The sequence below is a fragment of the Ogataea philodendri genome, assembly GCF_020536065.1.
Source record: "Ogataea philodendri strain CBS6075 chromosome Unknown scaffold5, whole genome shotgun sequence".
NCBI lineage: Eukaryota > Fungi > Ascomycota > Pichiomycetes > Pichiales > Pichiaceae > Ogataea > Ogataea philodendri.
Genome location: NW_025764134.1, coordinates 445,802 through 461,160, shown reverse-complemented (window position 1 = coordinate 461,160; position 15,359 = coordinate 445,802). Strand labels below are relative to the sequence as shown.

The 15,359-nt window shown below is 50.2% G+C and overlaps 15 protein-coding genes across 15 annotated transcripts; 7 read left to right on the top strand and 8 right to left on the bottom strand.

Moving 5' to 3' along the window:
• Nucleotides 1-90: 90 nt before the first annotated feature.
• Nucleotides 91-2,169, top strand: OGAPHI_006284 (uncharacterized protein; the record flags this gene model as incomplete). Its single annotated transcript, XM_046207555.1, has 1 exon — nucleotides 91-2,169. One exon carries the CDS (start codon nucleotides 91-93, stop codon nucleotides 2,167-2,169), a length of 2,079 nt encoding a protein of 692 aa, XP_046059207.1.
• On the bottom strand, nucleotides 352-1,712 carry OGAPHI_006285 (uncharacterized protein; the record flags this gene model as incomplete). The annotated part of the gene is made up of 2 exons (XM_046207556.1): nucleotides 352-1,603; nucleotides 1,702-1,712. The coding sequence occupies 2 exons, from the start codon at nucleotides 1,710-1,712 to the stop codon at nucleotides 352-354; spliced, it is 1,263 nt and encodes a 420-aa protein (XP_046059208.1).
• Nucleotides 2,170-2,208: 39 nt separating the features above from the next.
• Nucleotides 2,209-2,454, bottom strand: OGAPHI_006283 (uncharacterized protein; the record flags this gene model as incomplete). The annotated part of the gene is made up of 1 exon (XM_046207554.1): nucleotides 2,209-2,454. One exon carries the CDS (start codon nucleotides 2,452-2,454, stop codon nucleotides 2,209-2,211), a length of 246 nt encoding a protein of 81 aa, XP_046059206.1.
• A 36-nt stretch (nucleotides 2,455-2,490) lies between these two features.
• On the top strand, nucleotides 2,491-3,627 carry OGAPHI_006282 (uncharacterized protein; the record flags this gene model as incomplete). Its single annotated transcript, XM_046207553.1, has 2 exons — nucleotides 2,491-2,909; nucleotides 3,141-3,627. 2 exons carry the CDS (start codon nucleotides 2,491-2,493, stop codon nucleotides 3,625-3,627), a joined length of 906 nt encoding a protein of 301 aa, XP_046059205.1.
• A 111-nt stretch (nucleotides 3,628-3,738) lies between these two features.
• Nucleotides 3,739-5,274, bottom strand: OGAPHI_006280 (uncharacterized protein; the record flags this gene model as incomplete). Its single annotated transcript, XM_046207551.1, has 1 exon — nucleotides 3,739-5,274. One exon carries the CDS (start codon nucleotides 5,272-5,274, stop codon nucleotides 3,739-3,741), a length of 1,536 nt encoding a protein of 511 aa, XP_046059203.1.
• OGAPHI_006281 (uncharacterized protein) lies at nucleotides 3,875-4,954 on the top strand (the record flags this gene model as incomplete). The annotated part of the gene is made up of 2 exons (XM_046207552.1): nucleotides 3,875-4,021; nucleotides 4,094-4,954. The coding sequence occupies 2 exons, from the start codon at nucleotides 3,875-3,877 to the stop codon at nucleotides 4,952-4,954; spliced, it is 1,008 nt and encodes a 335-aa protein (XP_046059204.1).
• Nucleotides 5,275-6,420: 1,146 nt separating the features above from the next.
• OGAPHI_006279 (uncharacterized protein) lies at nucleotides 6,421-7,962 on the bottom strand (the record flags this gene model as incomplete). The annotated part of the gene is made up of 1 exon (XM_046207550.1): nucleotides 6,421-7,962. One exon carries the CDS (start codon nucleotides 7,960-7,962, stop codon nucleotides 6,421-6,423), a length of 1,542 nt encoding a protein of 513 aa, XP_046059202.1.
• OGAPHI_006278 (uncharacterized protein) lies at nucleotides 7,573-9,291 on the top strand (the record flags this gene model as incomplete). The annotated part of the gene is made up of 2 exons (XM_046207549.1): nucleotides 7,573-7,827; nucleotides 8,422-9,291. The coding sequence occupies 2 exons, from the start codon at nucleotides 7,573-7,575 to the stop codon at nucleotides 9,289-9,291; spliced, it is 1,125 nt and encodes a 374-aa protein (XP_046059201.1).
• A 1-nt stretch (nucleotide 9,292) lies between these two features.
• On the bottom strand, nucleotides 9,293-9,844 carry OGAPHI_006277 (uncharacterized protein; the record flags this gene model as incomplete). Its single annotated transcript, XM_046207547.1, has 1 exon — nucleotides 9,293-9,844. One exon carries the CDS (start codon nucleotides 9,842-9,844, stop codon nucleotides 9,293-9,295), a length of 552 nt encoding a protein of 183 aa, XP_046059200.1.
• Nucleotides 9,845-10,160: 316 nt separating this feature from the next.
• OGAPHI_006276 (uncharacterized protein) lies at nucleotides 10,161-11,357 on the bottom strand (the record flags this gene model as incomplete). Its single annotated transcript, XM_046207546.1, has 1 exon — nucleotides 10,161-11,357. The coding sequence occupies one exon, from the start codon at nucleotides 11,355-11,357 to the stop codon at nucleotides 10,161-10,163; it is 1,197 nt and encodes a 398-aa protein (XP_046059199.1).
• Nucleotides 11,358-11,451: 94 nt separating this feature from the next.
• OGAPHI_006274 (uncharacterized protein) lies at nucleotides 11,452-12,239 on the bottom strand (the record flags this gene model as incomplete). Its single annotated transcript, XM_046207544.1, has 2 exons — nucleotides 11,452-12,028; nucleotides 12,118-12,239. 2 exons carry the CDS (start codon nucleotides 12,237-12,239, stop codon nucleotides 11,452-11,454), a joined length of 699 nt encoding a protein of 232 aa, XP_046059197.1.
• Nucleotides 11,476-12,195, top strand: OGAPHI_006275 (uncharacterized protein; the record flags this gene model as incomplete). Its single annotated transcript, XM_046207545.1, has 1 exon — nucleotides 11,476-12,195. One exon carries the CDS (start codon nucleotides 11,476-11,478, stop codon nucleotides 12,193-12,195), a length of 720 nt encoding a protein of 239 aa, XP_046059198.1.
• Nucleotides 12,240-12,264: 25 nt separating the features above from the next.
• On the bottom strand, nucleotides 12,265-13,326 carry OGAPHI_006272 (uncharacterized protein; the record flags this gene model as incomplete). Its single annotated transcript, XM_046207542.1, has 1 exon — nucleotides 12,265-13,326. The coding sequence occupies one exon, from the start codon at nucleotides 13,324-13,326 to the stop codon at nucleotides 12,265-12,267; it is 1,062 nt and encodes a 353-aa protein (XP_046059195.1).
• On the top strand, nucleotides 12,830-13,132 carry OGAPHI_006273 (uncharacterized protein; the record flags this gene model as incomplete). Its single annotated transcript, XM_046207543.1, has 1 exon — nucleotides 12,830-13,132. One exon carries the CDS (start codon nucleotides 12,830-12,832, stop codon nucleotides 13,130-13,132), a length of 303 nt encoding a protein of 100 aa, XP_046059196.1.
• A 108-nt stretch (nucleotides 13,327-13,434) lies between the features above and the next one.
• On the top strand, nucleotides 13,435-15,342 carry OGAPHI_006271 (uncharacterized protein; the record flags this gene model as incomplete). The annotated part of the gene is made up of 1 exon (XM_046207541.1): nucleotides 13,435-15,342. One exon carries the CDS (start codon nucleotides 13,435-13,437, stop codon nucleotides 15,340-15,342), a length of 1,908 nt encoding a protein of 635 aa, XP_046059194.1.
• Nucleotides 15,343-15,359: the final 17 nt, after the last annotated feature.

Genomic DNA, 15,359 nt, shown 5'->3' with positions numbered 1-15,359 from the left:
TGTTTGTTTTAATAAGTTGGGTCAACCGAAATTGCTCTTGTTGGAGAAGGTGATATTCTCTTGTACTACTAAGCATTAGACTGTTAGCATATGTCCAGACAAACTGAAAACCATTTACTGTTCGAAGTGGCGACGGAAGTTGCCAATAGGGTTGGGGGAATCTACTCCGTTCTCAAGTCAAAAGCCCCGGTCACTGTTGCGGAGTATCGCGAAAGATACACTCTAATTGGGCCTCTGAACCATCGCAGTGCTTCTGTGGAGGTGGAGGAACTGCCTGTGCAAAATGAAGCACTGAAAGCAACTTTGGACTCCATGCAGTCAAGAGGCATTCGGTATTTGTATGGGCGTTGGCTAATTGAGGGGGCACCCAGAGTTATTTTGTTTGATATTGGCTCTGCTGTTCCGTATCTGAACGAATGGAAAACCGACCTGTGGGGGCTTGCCGGAATCCCGTCTCCTGAAGGAGATATCGAAACCAACGATGCAGTCATGCTGGGGTATCTCACTGCCTGGTTCCTTGGAGAACTTTGTTGCCATGAGACACAAAAGGCAATCGTCTTGCATGCCCATGAGTGGCTTGCTGGCGTGGCCATTCCGCTCTGTAGACAGCGGAAAATCGATTGCACAACCATCTTCACGACCCATGCAACTTTGCTGGGAAGATACCTCTGTGCGGGAAGTGTGGACTTTTACAACAACCTGGATAAGTTCGACGTCGACTACGAGGCTGGAAAAAGAGGCATCTATCATCGGTACTGCATTGAAAGGGCGGCTGCGCACTCTGCAGACGTCTTCACCACTGTTTCCCACATTACCGCATACGAAAGTGAGCACTTGCTGAAACGGAAGCCAGATGGAGTTCTTCCGAACGGACTGAACGTGGTCAAGTTCCAGGCTGTTCACGAGTTCCAAAACCTGCATGCCGAGAAGAAGGAGAAAATCAACGAGTTTGTTCGTGGCCATTTCTACGGACAGCTCAATTTCAAGCTGGAAAACACCCTTTATTTTTTCATTGCGGGAAGATATGAGTACAGAAACAAAGGTGTTGACTTTTTCATCGAAGCCCTTGCCCGGCTGAACCACAAACTCAAGTCCGTCAACTCGGACATGAATGTGGTTGCTTTCATCATTATGCCAGCTGCCACCAAGTCGTACACTGTCGATACTTTGCGTGGTCAGGCAGTCATCAAGCAGCTCGAAAGCACCATCAAGGACGTGCAAGGTCTCATGGGCAAACGGCTGTTTGAGTTCTGTCAAAAGCCAAATAATACCCAGAACTCTGCTCAGATCGAGCTGCCATCTTTGGATGACCTTCTTCGTCCTGCCGATAGAGTCAACCTGAAAAGACGGATGTTTGCGTTGAAGAGAGACTCTCTGCCGCCAATTGTGACCCACAACATGGTGGATGATGCCAACGATCCGATCTTGAACCAGATCCGTTCGTGCCAATTGTTCAACACCAGCCAAGACAAGGTGAAGATCATTTTCCACCCAGAGTTTCTCAACTCGAGTAACCCTGTGCTGCCTTTGGACTATGACGAGTTTGTGAGAGGGTGTCACCTGGGAGTTTTCCCCTCGTACTACGAGCCATGGGGATACACTCCTGCCGAGTGTACGGTGATGGGTATTCCGTCGATCACAACCAACCTTTCAGGATTTGGATGCTACATGGAGGACCTGATCGAGAACTCTGAAGACTACGGAATATACATCGTTGACCGTAGAATGAAGGGCGTGGATGAGAGTATCGACCAATTGTGCCAGCAGATGTTTGACTTTACGCAGAAATCAAGAAGACAAAGAATCAACCAGAGAAACCGGGTGGAGAGACTGAGCGATCTTTTGGACTGGAAGCGTATGGGATTAGAGTATGTGAAGGCACGCGCGCTGTCGCTGAGACGGGCGTATCCTGACCAGTTCAAGCAGCCTGGTAATCCGTTTGACTCTGCCGGGGTCAAGATTTCGCGGCCGTTGAGTGTTCCTGGGTCTCCACGGGACCACTATGTGAACGGTGCCATGACTCCCGGGGACCTGGGCACCTTGCAGGAGAGCAACGACACAGATTACCTGAACTGGACCTTGAACAACAGCGGGTATGAGGAGGAGGATGTTACGCTGCGTGGAGTGAGTGTTGCACCGAGCGTTGATGGCGAGAGCGACGATGAATGATTGCTAATTTCTATGTAGTAACAGTGACGGGCTTATGGTTCAGGAGTCTTGTTGTCTGTAGCGGTTTGCCTTTGCGTATTCCGACTTGTCGACGAGTATTGAGGCGATGGTTTTCTTGGGCACCGACACGAGGCCCAGATGGCGCGAGTGGGGGCCAGTTTGTTCGGAAACGTTGGCCATGAGCAGGTTGAGCTGGTCGTCGATGGCGACAAGCGTTCCTTGCAACGAGCGGTTATCCTTCAAAGTGATTTGGTAGGGTAATGCGATGAGGTCGATGGGGAGCATGGAAAAATAAAAGTGTTGAGCTTTTTTTTTCGTGAAATGACAAGCATTACTTTGAAGGCCGACCTGGCGGCTAAATATGTGGTACAGAACGAGCTTCTGATGCAGCTTCTTGGTGGGGGTGTTTCCGAAGTTGACGGGGTGAGTCTTGGGGATGTTTACGGACAGGACGCGGTGGAGGTTTTACAAAAGTGGAAAGAGAGATTGGAATCACCGGCCACGATACCCACATCCAACGAGGTGGACAGCGAGCTTGCTGATTTGGACGCGAAAATCAAGCAGCTGGAACAGGAATTTCTGAACCCGTCCAACGAACAGCTGCGACAGCAAAACAACACCCTGCTGGAGGAGTACTGCGCGAAATACAACAAGGTTGTGTACGAGATCAAGGAGGACGAGGACCTTGATGCCGGGATGGAGGACAACGACGAGGCCGGTCCGGGAAATAAGGGGTACTGGTACCGTGTGAAATAAATGTAACAATAATAGCGTGATATAGAGGGAAATAAGTGTTGTAAAAAAAGTTCGCCCCTTTTCTTATCGAGCAATTATGAGGTAAGTCCGTTAGGTCCATGGAAACTAACGTGCAGTTCGCCTAAGCGCCGGATCGAGAGCGATGTGATGAAATTGTAAGTATTCCGCAGTGGGGGGACTAACCGGAATAGGCTGATGAGTGATTATGAAGTGAGTCTTGTGGATGACAATATGCAGGAGTTTTACGTGAATTTTGAAGGGCCCAAGGACTCGCCATACGAGGGCGGGTTGTGGCGGATCCACGTGGAATTGCCGGACCAGTATCCGTACAAGTCGCCGTCGATTGGGTTCCAGAACAAGATATTCCACCCCAACATTGACGAGAGCAGTGGGTCAGTTTGTCTGGACGTGATCAACCAGACCTGGTCGCCGATGTTCGAGGTGTACAACATTTTTGAGTCATTTCTGCCGCAGCTGTTGAACTATCCAAATGCGGCGGATCCATTGAATGGTGATGCCAGCTCGTTGTACATGAGAGATAAGAACCTCTATTTGGAGAAGGTGAAGATGTACGTCAAGAACTACGCAGACCCGGCCCTGATCCGCAACGGAGGAGGCGAGCAGGAACAGGAGGACTCAGAAGACTCCAGCGATGCCGACCTCAGCAGCGTGGACGAAATGGTGGGGGAAATGGATTTGTGAAAGCCACAACCCCACACATACAGATAATTTTACTACATATACCAAAAATTTCACATATCGTCATAAACGTTCATTACCGGCGGGGGGATATAACAGTGTACCTCCGGGTCTTTATCCTATATAGTTGACCAGTTCGTCCTTAATCATAAAGTTTGTTGGGTCGTCCTTAAGTCCCACTAGCCAATCATCGCCGATCTCGGTCTCCTCGAGCTGGCGCTGGCGTTGCAGCTGGGCCTGCTGGTTCGAAATGTACGCCATTGACGGAGTGTATTGGTACGACTCGAAGTCGAGCGGCGCCTCCGGCGCCTTAGTGGCCATGAGGTCGTCGATCTCGTCAAACAGCTGGAACGAGGTGGCCGAAGAAGGCACTGTGGACATCACATTAGGCGACATTGTAGCGGAACCAGGAAATGCAACAGAAGGGTCGTAAGTGAGCGGCGTAGTGGCCTCGAGCGGCGAAGTGAAGTCGTCCATCACCGCGAGGTTGAAGTCTTGTTTAAATAATTGGTCTGGCTCCACAGGAACAACTGGGGCCGAGAGTGGGGTGACAATATGTTCTGGCTCCTTTTCGGGCTCGGAGCTGCTGATAGTGGACCGTTCGTCCTTGTCGTCGTCAGAGTGTCTGACCTCGTCCTCCTCGTTGGCAAGAGTAGGGTTGGCAATGCGCGTGTTGATAATGATGGAGTCTCTTCTCTTGTGCAGATCAGGATGCTTGGCCTCCTGTCTGCTGATGTACTCCCAGCACTTGTCACCGTACGCCTTAGGGGTTTGGCCGGTCACGCTCTTGAACACTCTGTGGAAGTGCCATGGACTCAGGTTCGACTTGGACGCCAACTCCTTGAATCCCAGCACTCCGCCTCTCCGCCTCTTCTTGCGGCTTGGACGGGCAACGCTGCCTCGTCTGCTCTCAGGCGGCGAGGGCGATCTGGAAACAGCTTCCTCTCCCATGGAAACCCCACAGCTTGCAGAGAGAGCAGCTAGTGCGATGTGGCGGCATGCCAGGTCGATCAGTTTCAGGTGGTCAAACTTGTTGCGAGTCAACGGCACCTCCTCCGAGTCGTCCACAGGACCCCCGGAGAGCCGTTTTTTCAGCCCGCTGTTGTTGCTCTTCCATAGAGTCTCCTTCAGAGCGCTGTTCTTGTCATCCTCCTCGTCCATCAGCGGCTTGATGAACCCAATAGACTCGTTCACGTGCTCAACCGTCTTGACAAGGAGGTCCAAATTGATTGACACAAAATTGTCTGATAATCCTTCAGGATGGGACTCTCTGTCTGGAAGACAGTGCTTGCAAGGACGGAAGCCATTGGCCACCGCCTCGCTTAGTTGATCCACAAACTTGATGTCAGACTTGTTGAAACTGGAGAATCCCAGGTCGCAGTTGGGGCGACAGCAGGTTCCCTTGCCCACGTGGCAGACGAAAAACTTGTCTGCGGCAAAAGGGTCCTTGAATTGGAATGCTACCCACTTGCTTTGTTCTGAAGAGTACATAGTGAATAGTTTGCTGGATAGCTGTAATGATAAAGAGGAGAGAAAGGGTTTATATACGATAGCTTGACGTGACGCATCTTGCACGACCAAATTTAAATCCCCTCGCATATGCACCTCTGAAGAGTAACCACGACGCACGACTTCTGTTGGAAGGCTCATTTTTGCCGAAAGAATTAAAATGCCGGTATTCTATGGGCTTCTGCTAAGCGTGGCGAATTTCATTTCACGCCACATTACATCACTTTTGGTATACGACTTCACTACGCGGAGTGGCTCAGCACGCACTAAGATAGCATATCACTTCGTACACTAAACGTCAAAGCTCGGTTTTTTGACGGAGTTGTCGCGGAAAGCCCAACAATCGTGCTGATAACAATGTGGGATTGTGATATAAGTGTAGGGACAGCCCGAAGGGCAGTTCTTCCATGATTCACCGTTATGACTTATTTGTCATCCTGCCTCGGCGAAACCTAGCGGGGTTCCATCACCAGTTGTGCTTGTGTAGTAACTGGCTGCACATACTGCTTACTCTGGAATACATACGCTACTCGCCTGGACCTATCCTTATCCCGTCAGCTGCAGTGAAAGGATATCCCGTGCGGCTGTGAGGCATCGGCTTTTTGTAATTAGATGCTGTATTTTCCGTATCTAATTCCGACTGGAGTTGGTCCAGTACTTGGAAAAGAAAGCACTCAGTGGCTCGGCTACAGTACCGAGCTGCAAAAAATACATGTTTTTACCCTGTTCCACTCATTTTAGCATGTCTTACATCACAGAACCCATGTACAGCCTTTCCCTTTTCGAAATTCATCCGAACTCGAATTTTTACCGAGCCCAATTGGGAAATACCAAGTTTGTTTGCCCCGCATGGTCAAATTCTTGCGTCCTGCAATAGAAATATCTCACTTCAGTTAGGTCAGAAACTTTGCATGGAAAATCACGATTTTAACCGTCGGCATCTCACATGGCCGCACAATCCAATTATGTCATACCTCCTTTTACTAAACTGCCTTCCTCCACGTAATTCCAGCATCTTCCGTGATGCCTCAGCGATGTGTCACCGCGTTTAATTTCGGACGGCGGAAGTTAAACTGTACATATCGCCAATTCCGCACAAAAGCGCCTATACATGGTCCCAGCATAAAAGTAAATTTCAGTATGTGCCGTATTTAATAGAGCGATAATAAAATTTAAGAGGCAAGATTTGCTAAATGAGGCGACCTAGCAGCGCCGATGAGAGGAACCTATTCTCGGGAGCGCTTGTGCAGCTTCCTATTTGCGAGCTGGCGATTAAATAAACGGCACTTACATGGCGTAGTTTTCGCCGAAATACCGGCATTTGTAGCTGTCAGCGAGACGTTTGCATTCCTCGTTCAACGAAGGAGGACCGCAAGACACTATCCACTTGTTGGCATAATCGATTGTACGGTTCACGTTCTGGACAAACAAGCGGCCCAGGTCTGGCCGTCTGCCGTAATGCACGGTATTGGTGGTCTGAGCAGATTCGGCATCTAGTTCCGGAACTCCAGTTTCCTCATCCTGTATTTGAAAATCGTCTTCCAAAGTCTGGAGCTCGAATTCGTCGCTGACAGGGTCTTCAATTACTTCCTGATTTGTTGCCGAGCGGGTAACATAGATTTTAATCCCGGTAATCTCCAGTTCTTTCAGCACAAACAAGTCACCCACGTTTGGAGTAATCCAGATGCACGATAACTTAATATCTTTGTTCTCCACTTGTTGTTTTCTTAGTAAGTGGCTGAATATGGGCGTGCCAAAAGAAATTCCGGAGCCTCCGCATACGATTGTGACATTCTCTGCTGTCTGGAAAAACTCCAGCGATAACGAGGAGCGGAAATAGGGCTGGACCCAGTACTTTTCGAAAGGCTCGATTTTGAAGCGGGTTTCCTTCACCACGAGCTTGGCAAAAGCGCCAGTGTTTTCCTGGACCGATGCCACCGTGTAAGGATGTGAGGGGAGCAGCCAAAAGAGCGGATTGAAAAGAGAGTATCTCGATATGCGCATGTGGCAGCCTGGCAGAAATTGCGCCGGAAGCAGCCGTCTGGGCACCTGTACAATTTCCAGGTTGGAATCCGGCGCTTTCAGAACAGCCTCGGTAGTGAAAGATTTCGTCGAAATAAGCCTCACCACGTACTGATAAGCCAAAATAGCCATATTGATCAGAAACAGCAAAGTTACCCCTGGACGAGCATGCAATTGTATTAAAACCACATACGCAAACAGAACCACGTTGTGGAATCCAATGAACCAAGTGTAGTTGATAGAACGAACTTTACGCCAGCTCACCGACAATAGCACGTCAAAAAGCACAAAAATTATCACCCCGTAAAAATTGAGCAGTCTGAGCGATTTCTCTAATGTGTCCTCAGCAAGCCATTTCACCAGATACCCCATGCTGTGCAAAATACCGAGCGCTAAAATTATACGAGACACCCATTTATGCAAGGTCAATGTATCCAGGTAATTGTCCAACTGAAACGGGCTCGGCCTCACAGCGAGAACCAGATCCAGTGGTGTAAGGGCGTACGCGAGACGTCCGAACCGCTTCAGGTGGACGCCGTACTCTTCGATGTTGAGGTTGAAGAATTCCAGAATCAGAATGATCCCGCTCATGATCGATACGGTGTACACCATTGGCGTGTTAACAAGCCCCAAATTTGTGGTGGACCGGCCAGACCGAATCCAAGCCTTGTGGTAATAAATAAGAGCTGATTGGCGGAACACCAAATAAATAATCGACAACGCAAACAGCACGTACCCGTATTTTATGTTGTCGTAGTGATGGCCACCGTGGCGGGCCACAAGCTCAACATGGTCCGCGGTCGCCATATACTCAAGCAGAATAGGTGCCTTGTTTTTTTCAGTTTTCGTTATTTACTCGTGGTGCAAAGATGCGGATCTCGGTCCGACGAGGGGGTGTGCACAAATAGGTAGCGATTGGGGCAAAACGGGGGCTTTTTGGATGTTTTAAGTACGTATTGGTTTTGCTAGTATTTCTCTTTGATACCCTTTGTGGTAATCTTCCCGCCTTTCCTGTCGTATTGGCCCTCCATCCAAATCTCAGCCTCCGTATATTCGAATTAGAGCGTTACGTAATCACATCTTGGGCGCTACAAAAAGTATCCCTTGAGGAAATATCCCTCTTTATTTACCATGCGGTTTCTCCTAGTGATCTGTGTATTCGCGGTTCTTGTGAAGGCTACGCCGCCGGCGTGCGTTCTGGCTTGTATCAACGCACAGGCGTTCTCGTGCAACAAGCACCATCTGGACTTCTCGTGTCTGTGTGAGTCGCGGCCCCATATACTGGGCTGTTTGATTGAAAAATGTCCGTTTGGCAACTATTTGGCCGCTAGAGACCACTTTTTGGGCACCTGCATTGAGCGCATACCCTCGCTGAGCGAGAACCCGCAGTTCAATCTCCATTTGAAGTCAAGACCTGCTCCAGCGCCTGCTGCTCGGCCTTACTGGCTGTGGAACACAAACAAGCCCAATTCGGGAGTGTTTATCAATGGGAGCCAGGTGGAGGTTGTTGAGAGGCTGAACAAGACAAAAATCGTTTCCAACGAGCTTGATCAAGACATCCAAGAGGCATCGGACTCGGCGTTGACCAGCGATTTCTTCAAAGACGAAGAACGTGCAAGAAAAGACGACAGCCGTGCATTGTTAGAATTGAATAGAGAAAGTGAAAAGTTGAGACAGAAGTTCTTCCAGATGAAGAAGCTGTTTGTGGAGAATGGGTCTCCATCTCCGGCAGAACAGGTTCCAGACTCCTCAATTGTTTCCAAAACTTTCGGTTCTGGAGAACGGAGCAGCAGTCCGGTTGCTCCCAAAGAGGAAATGAGTTTGCAATTGGAGTTTGCAACCTGGAAACAGATTTACGACTCCGAGGTCATGGACAAGTCTAAAGACAGCTTTAGCAACCGGGACGACGCCATCAAACATCTGGACGATCTTCTGAGCGTCGACAGCAGCAGATGGAGCAGCGAGGAGGAAGAAGCCGAAGAAGATGTGGTTGAAAAAACATGGCCAAAGAAGTTGATGAAACCGAAAAAGAGCAAAACGAGAAAAGTCCGCACCAAGTCGAGAAAGGGGCCTGACCCAGGCCTGGCTGCGAAAAACGTGCGGTACTCGTCCAACCTGTTCCGTGCACAAAATTGAGTCAAGTGCCTGTGAACAACCGAGGGAACTTGGCTGTGCTTTTTTGCTTGCCCTGATTGAGAATTGCAAGGTTTGGCTCCGAGTGGCCAACATATTTCGTATGTGAACGACTAATTTCGCCAAGATCCGGTTTTGTGGTGGTATGACTCAGTGAACTCACATGAATGGGTTTCGGAAGTAGCTCAGTGACGATCTCAGAGTCATCTGGCGATGGATATGTGGGGTAAGTGTCGTTGCATTTCAAAGTCCCTTTGCACAATATCAATGGCGATTTACTTGGCAATTCATGAGGCGTTTCATTAGGCGTGGTGTAACTAAAATGCGATGTGCATTCAGGTACCGCGTCTTTTGGGTGCGATGCGGTTTTGGTAGCAAGTGGGATATATTCGTGGCTGAAACGAGAGTTCTTATTGTCCAACGATATACGCCATCCAGCAGGTAATGGCTCGTTCGCTTTCACTGCAAAGTATCGTTGGTACGGATCATGCGCCCATCGGTCTTTCTCGGCCAACAAATACTTGCTATTGAGTTTCCGTTGAGTATGATTGGTCATTCACGAATTCCAAACACTTTCATGTGTCATGTCCATCTATAGTGGCAACGTCAATCAGATGTGTCAGTCGTGTGATTTACAAGTGCGATTATCAGATAGCACCACACTTGAGGCCAACAGAAGATCGACACTAAAATTTTGTCATCTGGAATATAATTGTATACTTATACATACAGTTGGGGTGCGTGTCGTCGGCATCCAACCGGTTGGGTTCTCTATAGTAGTTTTCGGCAACTCGTAGGCGAAACAGGTCGTGGTAGCCTTTTTTTCGCGCAAAGAGACGCTTTTTGCACCACACCCGTACACCGGCAGCAGCTCATGTCTCCTTGTCGATCTCGTCGTCACCTTCTGGGTTCATAAACAGGTTGGCTGTGGTTTCTGGGTCGTCCTCCTGATCCAGGCACTTCGAGCAAATGTTTGTGGCCGGGTTGAAGCTCAGGTCGTCGATGTGAATGTGGTTTCCGCATTTCAGGCACAGTTTGTCAGGGTCCGGGATGGTCAACGAACCACCAACCGCCTCGTCGTGCGCAGAAACCGTGTCCACTTCCTCGTCTGTGTTTGAGGACGAGTGATCGTGTTGCAGCTGGGTCAGTTGCTGGTGCAAATGTTGGTTCAGCTGCTGGTTGAGCTGGGAGTGGTGGATCTGCGGCATTCCGTGGAAGTTTCCTTGGAGTAGGATGTCCTGGTCGTGCCGTGTGTGCTGTCCCTTGAGAACGGCGGTGGCCACGGCCTCTGGCGACGTGTGGTGGCCGTTATGTTTGTCTCTGGCACCGTGCGAAGGTCTCTGTGCCACTGCGGCCGGCGAAACGGCTCCACGCTTCTTCTTTGTGCGGCATCTCTCACACACCTTGTGGTCTCTGTCAGAGTCGTTGAGGGGCTGTGCGCATCTGTTGCACGCGCCGATCTTTTCAAGATTGGACCGGCGAATTTTGTCGTTTTGACGACACCGCGAACACACCTTGAATTTGCCCTCGACAGAGTCGTTGGGTCCGGAACAGTGCACGCACTTGCCGAGCGCCGCCCTGCTGGCCTTCCTGGACCGCAGCGACATCCGACAGTGTTCGCACAGCACGAACTGGGCCTGTTCCGGAGGAATCTCGATACCACACCGTCTGCAAACACCCTGTTTCTCCTTTGTGCGCATCTGCCACCGGCGCGACCGCTGTCTCTGCAGCTCGCGACAGTGCAAACACAAACGGAACTGTTTCTCAGGCCGCTGCACAAAGTCCTTCTTGCACCGCGTGCAAGTGGTGGTCACAAACGGCGAGTTCTTGGGCAGCTCGTGCTGGTGGTCGGCCTCGTGGGCCTTGCTGTACTTCTCGAACTCGAGCTGCAACGCGGGATCAAGCACAAACTTGTCCTCCGACTCGTGTTTGGGGTTCCGCGTTGCCTCCGGCACGTTGTGGCTGTCCGGCGCCCCTGTATTGCCCGACCAGACATCGTCCGCCTCCTGGTAGTTTTTAATGGCTCTTGCGGCTGCCTCTGCAACCACGGCCGCGTGCAATGGATCCATCGATCTGAAAAAGTCGTCCTCTACCAAAAATCTTCCCCAGACCAATGGTTATGAAAACCTGTCCTGAAGAATAATTAACACAAGGGAGAAAAAATTATATTGTCTTGTATTTCTTTTCATGGCTGTGAGTGTGATTTTGGACATTGAGGGCACAATTTGCCCGATCTCGTTTGTCAAGGACGTGTTGTTCCCGTACTTTCTGGCACAATTGCCCGACATCCTGGATAGATACACCTACCCGATCTCGCAAAACTCCACCGACACCTTGGAATCCATCCTGGCCAAGTTCCCGCAAGCCACACTGGTTTCCAAGACCCAATTGCACAGCCATATCAAGTCGCTGGTCGACAACGACGTCAAGGACCCGGTTCTCAAGGAACTCCAGGGCTTTGTCTGGGAAAAGGGCTACCACGAGGGCCAAATCCAGGCCCCGTTGTACAACGACGCTTTGCAGGCCATCGGCACGTGGTCCAAAGACCCTGCGAAAAATGTGTACATCTACTCTTCTGGATCTGTCAAGGCGCAGAAACTGCTGTTCCAGTACGTCAAACCCATTGACAGCACAGGTCCGGTCGAATCTCAGGACATTAACAGCCAACTTTCCGGCTATTTCGACACAAACAACGCAGGCCCCAAAATCGAGGCCAGCAGCTACCTGAAAATCGCACACGCTATTGGCTCCGACCCTTCCTCATGTGTGTTTCTCAGTGATAACCCAAAAGAGGTGGATGCCGCAATTGCTGCTGGAATGAAAAGCTACCTGGTGGTGCGGCCAGGAAACGCTCCGGTCGACTCCACAGCCACGAAAATCACCTCGTTCGACCAACTCTCCATATAATTACCGCACCCAATGTACCTACGCCATCTGTTCAACTTCTTCATCTTGTTTTACGTCTTATTACATGTATCATTCAGCGTGGTCGCTGAAGAGCAAATTGGCCGTCATTTCCTCGTTCTTGTCACAAGCAAAGTACACCTGGATCACCAGGTCTCTCTCGAACCCGAGCTCACACAGTCTGTTGATAGCCTCGTTTTCTTCAGGAGTGATCTGGATCTGGGTCACGCCTTCTGGAAGCTCGCCCTCGCCCTCGGCTCCCTCCATGTACTCCGGAGGCACACCCAGGGCCTCGGCAAGTGCGCTCTGGTCTCCGTCTGTAATGTATCTCATAAAGGCCTCAGGGTTCGACTGCACGATCTCGGCAAGCTGTGGGTTGGAAGCAGCCAGTTGCTGCAAAACAGCCTCAGCCATCTCCGGCTGCTGTTGCAAGATCTCTCTCAAAGACGTCATAAAGTCGCCCTCCTGACTCTGTTCTGTCTCTGCTCCCTGTGTACCTGCCGCAGCGGCCGCGTCGAATAAATTATCAGGGTTGGAGGCGGCGGCCGCATCTTCAGAGGCCTCGCCCGCAGCATCAGGCTCAGCAGAAGATTCCTGGTTCGACGTGCTGTCGGCCTGCGGCTCGCTTCTCTGCGGGATGCCAGAAAGCAAGTATTCCACAGCTCTATCTGGGTTGTTGAACGCAGCAGTGAGGGCCTGTTCAACCTGGGCTCTTTCGAAACCCATTGCCATGATATTCTGGATAGCCGTCTCTCTCACACTACCGGAAGCAAAAGTCGAAGCGTCGAACTGTGCTGGGGCAGACTCACCGCCTGCTGGTGCAACAGGAGCCTGTTCCGCCACCGGAGCTGTAGATGTGGCCGTTGCAGTTTCTTTAGGTTTGGCGGGTTCTGCTGACACAGGGGCCTTTTTCGGTTTCGAGATCATGAATATCACCTGATCGTTTTCCTTGATCTTGAAGTTCTCGAATGTCTTGTCGTCTTGTAACACTTTACCAGAGTACACAAACTTGACCTGCGAAGCCTCGCACTCTTTCAAAGAAGCGAGCTTCTCCTTTGCAGACAGCACAGAGTCCGACAACTCCACGTCCAGCGGGATCTTCTCCTTCTTGAAGTCCTTAAAAATCACTTGCATGGTCACCCAACAAAGAAAAACAGTGTTTTTTTTTTGATTCAAAATTATCACAAATAAATAAAGCGCACTTAATTAAACCTTTGTAATTTTTCACATTAAAAAAACAAAATGGATTTATCCCCTGAAATTGACGAATTACTCGCCGATTTCCCGCAATGGGCGGCTATACGCGCCGAGTTGGTGGAAAACGACAAGGATCCGCAACTTTGGACCGACCTGGTGGCCCAGTTCGAGTCGCTTGTTTCCTCTCAGTTGAATACCCTCAAAACAAACTCCAGTCTTTGTGACTTGCTAGACGCCGATATGCAATACCTACTCACAAGATTCCCGTACCTGGCGGATTTCTGGAAACGTTATGTTGCTTTGGAGTACTCGATTGCCGGCTTGGACCGGTCTATTGGTGTTTTGGAACAGGCCGTTAGTTCGTTTCCTTGTTCGTTGGAGCTCTGGGTCGACTATTTGAACGTTCTTATATCCAACAACCTTAAAGAGGAACCGCAGATCAGAGACCTGTTCAAACAGGCCGTTTCGCACGTCGGCCGTCAGTTCATGGCCCATCCGATCTGGGATTTGTATCTGGACTGGGAGTCTAAGCATGCAGGACCAATGTCACTCGATTACGTCCAAATCCTGCTCCAGGTTGTCAAATACCCTCTTCATCAATACGCGCGGTACTTCGAGTCGTTGTACGAGACCATCACCAACTTCACGCTTGCAGACCTGGTCCCTACCAAGGAGCTGGACTCGCTGGTGGCTACGCATTTCCAGGATACCAACCTCGAGGACCTAGACGCAGACCAGCTCAAACAAATCAGCGACGAGTATTTCAACGGGATATTCACCCAGTGCTACACGGGGGTCACCGAAAGATGGGAGTACGAGAGCCAGCTGCCGAAACAGAACTTTGACTTCTTACCGGTTTCCGAGCAAGATATGACCAAATGGACGAACTATTTGGACTTTGAGGAGTCACGTGGTGATTTGGAACAGGTTAAGTCGCTCTATGAACGCGCACTAGTCCCTACATGTTCCTACGAGACCTTCTGGATCAGGTATCTGAGATATTTGATCCGAAACACTTCAGACACCGACTTCATTGTTTCGGTGTTCAATAAAGCAACAGACGTGTTTGTCAGCATAGACCAGCCGGAAATCAGATACATGTACGCCAAATACTACGAGCTCAAGCTGTCCGATCTCGAAAAGGCCCGCCAAATCTACATTGGCATGCTTGTGTCGCATCCAGACAAACCGTTCCCGTTGGCCAGATACTACCAGTTTCTGTACGACGTGCTCGGCTACGACAAGGTCAACGAGCAGTCGCAGAAGCTGTTGGAGAAGCTCACCGGTGAGACTGATACAGAGCTCGATTCAGAGTTCGCTGACCTGTTCAAGGTGCTTACTATCTGGACGGCTCCACAAGTGGTTGTGGAGCTTGCCAAGCTGCGGTGGCTCAAACGCAGTGATGTTCAAGGAGCCCGTTCCTTGCTGAACATCTACTTCAAAAGCAAACTTACCAGAGCGTCCGTTTCGTACTGGACGTTCTTTTTCAAGTTTGAGCTGGTCCAAAAGAACGCCAAAGGTTTGGCCAGTATTGTCAACTACGTCAAGACACACGGCCAGATCCCAACATCACACATCAACCTCATGATCGACGAGTACAGAGACTTTTTGCTGAAAACCTCAACGCCAGACCAGTTGCAACCAGTAAGAGAGCTGATCAGATACATATTGGAAACGGACCCGGAGTCGTCCACTCACATGAAACACTTTCTGAAAGCCCGTCTGGATATCAACCACGACGAGGACGCGACCAACAAACGGCTGGTCAAGGAGAACGGTCACCCCGGCGCAGTCACAGAGTACCGGCCGCGACTGGTGGACCCGATCGACTTTGAGGAGTCGCTGGTTGCACAGACACAGGCTGCTGCGATGCCGCGGTTTGCCAACGTGGAGCGCGCCAACATGGCCCCAAAGTACCTACAAATGGACGCCGTCGAGACCGAAACCAACTGATTGTACTATTTACACTG